The sequence below is a fragment of the Dermacentor albipictus genome, chromosome 3, assembly GCF_038994185.2.
Source record: "Dermacentor albipictus isolate Rhodes 1998 colony chromosome 3, USDA_Dalb.pri_finalv2, whole genome shotgun sequence".
Lineage (NCBI taxonomy): Eukaryota > Metazoa > Arthropoda > Arachnida > Ixodida > Ixodidae > Dermacentor > Dermacentor albipictus.
The window spans coordinates 80,641,927-80,648,899 of NC_091823.1; the positions used below are offsets into that span (position 1 = coordinate 80,641,927).

Consider the following 6,973-nt stretch of genomic DNA (forward strand, 5'->3'; position numbering starts at 1 on the left):
ATGCGCATAGGCTGTTTTCCCTCACTAGCGCTAAGGGGGAACAGATGCATTTACAGTGTCGTGCTTATCTAGAGAATACAGCATACTAGAAAATAAACGCGAGATCTTGAGCCAAACGAACATGCACGCATGGCGTGCTCTCCGTTCACCAGCAACGCTTAAGTGACGACTAACTGTCAAAATGCGAGAGGATACATCAGTGGCGCGTAACCTGTATGTGGCGGCCGTCTACGCTTATCCCGTAATACAGAAATTTGCCTTGTAGCGATAAAACAACGTGAACAAAACGCTATACACCCTTTACGATAGTGTCCAACTAAAAACAAACCCTTATTACAAAACAGGTGAACTGGCGCAGTCCATAGCCTGAGCGGAAGTCGCAGAAACGGGAAGAAAATAAAGGATAAAACAAAGGATCGGTGCTAAATTAGTGAGAATGGCTCAAGTGGTTTAACGTGTCGCCGTTAAAACTGGCGACCTCGGCTACGCCCGGAGGCCACCGCCAGGCGATGGCAAGCGCTTGCGCTGCACTCGTAGCGTGGCCAACTTCCTCTTGAGTGTGGCGCGAAGAGCGACGATGCAGGCGCAGCCGACTAGCAGCAAAGCCGACAGCGCCAAGTTGGACACTCTGTCCCCATATGCGCCCAGCACGTTTGACGAGGACAGGATGAGCACGAAGCCGAACGATTCGGCCGCCATGTTCAGCACGCTGGCCGATGTTCCCTCGGGCAGTGGGTACGTGATCTCGGCTCCCAGCTGCAGGCCAACCGGTATGTAGCCGGCTAGGAAGAAGCCCAGGAAGAAGCATGCGGTCCCGGTGAGCCATCGCGAGCGCAGCGACAACACAAACGTGTACGCGATCAGGCCCAGCGTCGAGAAGGCGTACGTGACCACGGAGACCTCCTTGTACTTGCCAGTCCTGTCCAGAACCCAGCCGGCAGCCCAAGAGCCCAGCAGGCCCGATACGACGATGGTGACACCCAGCAGACCGGCAAAATTCTCTTCTCCGGGGAAGTAGCGCATCACAACGGGATTGAGAAGAGTCGAGATGGAGTAGAAGGCGCCCGTGTTGATTCCGTACGAAAGGAGAAGCAAGCGGAAGTCCCGGTCTGCCATAAGCTCACTCAGGGCCTCGGTGAACGTGGGCTTTCTTTCGTTGTAGCGGTTCAGCATCTCGCAGAAGCTTGGAGGATGCTCGGGTTTGTCCTCGAACGCCACGATCGCGACGAGCAGGCACGCGACGCTGACGACAGCGACCGCCACACACAGCGTAGTCAGGGTCATCTGTACGTTATTCGGGTCCACGACGTAGGGCGGGATGAAAAAGCCCAGCGCAATGCCGACTTGGCTTCCGAGAACCCCAACCGAGCAGGCGGTGGACACCTCTTCGTACCTAAACCAGGTGGAGGCGAGACGCGACGGAACGGCGACGATGAAGGCCAGCGAGAAGGCTGGGAACGTCTGACCGATCAGCACGTAGCCAAACCTGTCAGGACGCACGCTGAAGACCTTGACGCAGGACCCTATGGAAGTACCCACCGCGCCGAGGATCACGGAGGCACGAAGGCCCATATTTTCCATGATCCAGGAGGAGGGCAGGGCGAGTGTCACGCATCCGATGTGGTAAACGAGGGACGTCCAGGCCACGGCGACCTCCGAGACTCCGTAGTAGTCCTGAATGACGCTCGCGATGATGGCGTACTCGATCCACTGGAATCCGTTGACGAGAGACGCGACGCAGTATATTGCCAGCATGTAAAACCGACGCGACGTGGCCGCGACAATCGCGTTGCGCAAAACCGCCGACAGGGACTGCGTGAAGCGGCTGCTGAAGAAATCTCGCTTGGGTTCCTCCGATCCGATAGAGCCTATGCCTCTGATCGCTCCCGGTTCTTCCGATCCGACGGAGCCTATCATGGGTGAGCTGAAGTAATCGGGAGGCGAGTGTACTTGCGGTGGCGTCGACATCTCCGACTGGAGTGCTGGGCTTCCAAGAATATCCGGCGCTGCTTTGACAGCTATTTCGTCGCGCAGTTCGTCGTCGGCATTCTGAGCGCCTTGATCCTGACCGTGCGGATGTTCTGCAGTTTCTAGAGGGAAGTGAAGACAAAAACAAGAACTGATACGAAGTCATCTCATCTCACATGATACTGTAACAGCGACGGTGATATATAGCAAAGATCAAGTTCACCCAGCTCAGAGACCATGCACCTAACCACTGAGATAGTGGCGATGAAAATTTGCATCATGCGTGCATCACGCAGTGTGGACATACCGCCATTACATCCGCCATGATTGTGTACCGTATATGCTCAAACCATATCCCAGGCCACTCAACCTGCCACAAAAGCAGCCTCAGATTTGTACATAGGGCACGCATTGCACATCCATCGCTCTGTATGGTGGAGACTAGTCTCCTCCTCAAGTTGCGGAGCCTCAGGTTAAGTCACCGGCATAGGTCGCCAATATAAGTTGAGCATCACTCACACTCACCCACCAACGTTTTGTTTCCGACTTTGCACTCACACCCGCACTCGTGTCCACTCTCGTTCATCGGCACTTCACGCTCACATGCGCAACCCTTCGTATTCCCGTTCGCCCACGCTCGTAGGCACTCAGTTCTTGGCAGCTCACAGCTACCGCCACTCATTGACGCTAATGCGCACTCTTGGGAAATGAGTGAGTGAGTATAAGTGAGTGTAAAAAAATTACCAACGCAAGCGAAACACAAGGACACAGGGAGCGACAGTAGTGACGTTGACTTTAAACAGACTTTTTTTATCATTGTGATAGTCATTACCTTCTTTTACGTATTGCTTTTTTTTCATATGCATTTGACAGATTACCGCGTCGATCCGGAAATACAGCAGTTGGCGGTCAGTGCTGCTCGCGTCGCTTACTGTATCCTCGGCTTTCCCCCACGCTTTCCAGTCATCAGTAGTTGAACTAGGAATCTTGCTGGAGCAAACTTTTTGATAAGGGGACTGTACTACCAAGAGTGAGTTACAAATAGCGCGAACCTACACATTACTTGAGTGTGCTTACGATTTTACCGGCCTGTAGAACTCAATGGAGCCACTTATATGCCATCAGAAGGCTTAAAAAGAGTCGCGGTCGTAAACATTTAGCCCGAGTTGGGCCAAAGTTCTTTCACGAAGCAAGTGCACCTTTCGTCGCGTGGCCTTTTTCGTGCCGCTTCTCAGCAGCAAATCAAATTTAGCCAACAGCGTTTTAGGCTACGAGCACGGGCACGCACATAAACGAAAGAAAATACATGTGCCGATAATTTCAACCGAGAAACGTTTCAAGACAGACTGTGGTAAGCAGTTTTGTAAGGTTGGCATGAGTGTCACGCCAAGATATAGACGGACATTTATGCCAGGAGATATGGAATTGAGCCAGAAAAATTCTGTTAGAGGTGGCGCAGTTTCACTGGCTGGTTTCTCTGTTGAAAACACAGCAAAGTAGTATGCCCAAAATTCATTTTTTCTCTTCAACAGATACAGAATCAACCTGGCGAAGCGAGGAGCACACGTGAATCTGCTAGTCGGCAATTGTGTCTATTCATCGTCAACCCTATTAATTCCACGTCATGACGAAGGCCTCTTCTAGAGATCTTATTGTCCAGCTCTCCGTTAAGAGAAACTAACTTATGCCCATAAATGTTCCTGCCTCGTCGTTTCAACTAAAGCAAAGTCAACTCTTTTTGTGTGTGTGTGTTAATAATCATTTTGTCTACCTAGTAAACGAACTGTTATTTCTTCAGCGAATTATCTCATCGGTAACTACATTGAGTTCTTAATCTTGACTATTGGATATTCATGTGGTTCAAACAAATAGTCAAGTAGCATTCTACCGTCTACTGTATATTCAAAACTAGAATGTACTCTCTTAGGCTTCTGAGAACGTCACTTTCACCGTTTGCAAGTAGCAAAATCTGCGATACCACTCTGTAGAGTCACGATCTCTCGACTGTAATATACACATCTGTAAGTTTTAGGAAAATTACCTTGTACTTTTACACAGACGCACATTTGAAAACGTTACGCTGGACCTCAGTTATGGCACACCGCAGTTACACAAATTTATAAACAAACGTTATTTTGTTACAAATAATAACTGTGTACAATTAATTTCATTAGATTTGCTTGTACCTTAGCAAACTTCACTATGTTACACGTAAGGTACACTTTCACCGCAGTTAGCGTGCCCGTGCAAAACGTGGACGTCAGGAAAATTGCCATTCTCGTTCATTGATTATTGACAGATTTTACGCTGACGTTCACCTTCAGGAACTATCACAAACGAATGCCCAATCAAGTTATGTGCTTCCATTCTCTTGCGATACTATCCCCTCCCTCCTCCCCCCCTCCCCCCGTTTGCCTCAGGCGTGTAATTCCTTCTATTCACATTCATCCAAGCTCCGCCGTAGGACGTTCCGAAGAGCGGTTGGACCGCTTGGAACTTAAGGAGCGCTGGCTCTGGAATGCCTTCTTTTTACCTGGAGCTCAAGGGCAGCTAACCACTGTACATCGCCGTTCCTTGGAGATGTATTCCAATCGCCATTGCTCAGTTGTGGCTGAAACGTTCTCCTCGTTGTAGTTTGATTCCAGTGTTAAACAAAAGCTATTGCAAGAAACTATGTGTAAAAGAATTTATTGTGCAAATTTTAGACGTCCGAAGAGTTCGCTGAGCTAAGCTGTGCGGGCGCAATGGGAAGCCGTTCAGACTTTCTCCCTCATCGCAAAGAAGCGTCACATCCGCTCGCAGTATGGTGGCCATATTTCGATTTCGTCAGTACATCGCTTCCCAGAAACAGGTGCTAACAATTCTTCACCTGACCGCCTTGAGGCTCGTGTTTACAGGTACTCGACGAAGGGCTCACGGTCCCAAGTGGCGACTGTTTGCGGGACCGCTCGCCTTCATTACCCGGAGAAGGCGAGGCCGCTTTCAGGGAGCTATTACCTCTCTTTGGTGAGGCAAGGATCGACTTTCTCCTCTCAGTGGTTCCGCCCGCGTCCGCCGATGAGCCTCCGGTCTTGCATCCAGCGTCGGCGGCGTCCAGTTCCCTCCACGCGCCATCCTCCCTCGGAGAGGCAACGGCCCCGAGCTGATCCTCTGCCGGCGGCGACGGCGTCGCGGAGAGCGTTCCCAGCGCCGGCTTCACCCTGCCGGCGAACACCGGCGCATCCAGTTCGTCGCTGATGCCGGAGGTGCAAGAGGCCGTCGAGGAATGGCGACGCCGGATGCGCGCTTCGGGATCCAGCGTGTCGTCTTCCTCGTCCGGCACTGTGCCGACCTCCTCATTCACGGAGGAATCGAATTCGTCGTACGTGGCCAGCGGCCGGACCTTTGGCGGCTTCCTGACTCCCGGGTGAGTGGTGTCGACGGAGTCCGTAGCGCCCGAAGCGGCGCCTGCCGACGCGAGCGATCCGCCGAGACTCGTTTCCTGAGGCACGTCCATCGACGATTCCTGCGCTCCGGAGACGGACGTCATGCCGAAGCAGACGCGGCGGTCCAAGTGTCCGAGCGGCGTCGTCGACGGCGACGGCTTCGAGGCGCCCGAATCGCTGGCTTCCGCGGCGCTGCCGCCGACGGTCGACGATGTGACAATGTTCAGCTCGCCCTGCACTTGCTCGAGGCACGTTCGAGACGCGGCGACCAGGTCTTCCGGTCCGAGGGCTTGGAAGACGATGTGACCACCACCGGCGGGCCTTTGGTGCGCAGCTCGGGCGGCCTTCGGAGTTACCGTGCTCGCGCCATCCGCGTGAGCCGCCGGAGTTCCTCTTCCCCGACCAGGCTGCGGGCTGCCGCCACCCTGGACCGGGGATGCTCGGCACGCGGCGTTGCCATGCTCGGCACTCGAGAGAGGCTTTGATGGTGACGCGGGCCCTGAGGTACCCCTCCCGCGATCAGAGCGTGGGCTGGATTGGGACACCGGCTTCCGCGATTCCATCGTTGCTGGCGGTGATGGGGCCTTCTTAACTTCGAGCGAAGGCTCCCTTCCTTTGGCGGCGTTTGAATCCATGCCGCGAAGGTGTCTTGTTGTGCGTTAGGTCAGGCAGACCGGGATCAGCGCAACCCGCAAGCGAATGGAGGAGACACGTCGAGGAGCCTCTTGGAACACGAAAGCTCGTCGTAAAAGGCTGACTCGCGCAACCGTGCACGCGAGCAGCTTTGTCGTTTTCTTTATCACTTTGTCTTTGTGACTTTGTCTGCATTCGTTTATCGGTTTATGAGTGAAATCTGTGGTTTTACGTGCCGAAACCATGATTTGATTATGCACGTCGTAGTGGGGGACTCCGGATTAATTTATCAGAGTCGGAAGTGACTACATTACTTACTTGTAAGACAGGATCAGGAGAAATAAACCGCGCAAAATATATTGTCAAAGAATATTACCACCTCCTTAAACCTATTTTATCAGCCCGGTCTTCTAGCTTTGTTTTTCTTTTCTACTGCAACGTTCTGCTCATACGAAGCAATCGAAACAGACCAACAAAGTAATGCGATGCTTGAAGGTCTGAAAAAAGTGTACCACGCTACGCTAACAGCGTGACGTAACCGAAAGTGTGTAATTAAGATAAAGACCTGAGCGGTGCATCCGTGGTTTAGGTTATCTTTTAGGAAAGCAATGAAGGGGGCTAGTTGATGAACGTTCATTATTATATTGCGCTTAGTGTTAAACGTTCATTATTATATTGCGCTTAGTGTTACACTTACTGGAACACTAAGCGCAATATAATCATAAAGGTTATTTTTATACGAATATATAAAGTTGTATAAAGTTTATACGAATGTATGCAAGTTGTAACAAACAGTGGAGCAAAAATAGACGCAATCACATGAGAGGGTGCCAACAAGAAGTGCTAGAAGCCCTCCCATGTGACTGTGTCTAGATTTGCACTGCTACCTGTTTCAATATGCCTAACACTCTCAGCCATGAAAACATTTTTCTAGAGGACGCAACTAG

At 51.7% G+C, this 6,973-nt stretch overlaps 1 protein-coding gene across 1 annotated transcript; it reads right to left on the bottom strand.

The window, feature by feature from the left end:
- Positions 1-397: 397 nt before the first annotated feature.
- LOC135919177 (choline/ethanolamine transporter FLVCR2-like) lies at positions 398-6,206 on the bottom strand. The gene is made up of 2 exons (XM_065452889.2): positions 4,966-6,206; positions 398-2,090 (listed from the first exon to the last, which is right to left on the bottom strand). Exons 1-2 carry the CDS (start codon positions 6,026-6,028, stop codon positions 484-486), a joined length of 2,670 nt encoding a protein of 889 aa, XP_065308961.2. The 5' UTR covers positions 6,029-6,206; the 3' UTR covers positions 398-483.
- Between the last annotated feature and the right edge of the window lie 767 nt (positions 6,207-6,973).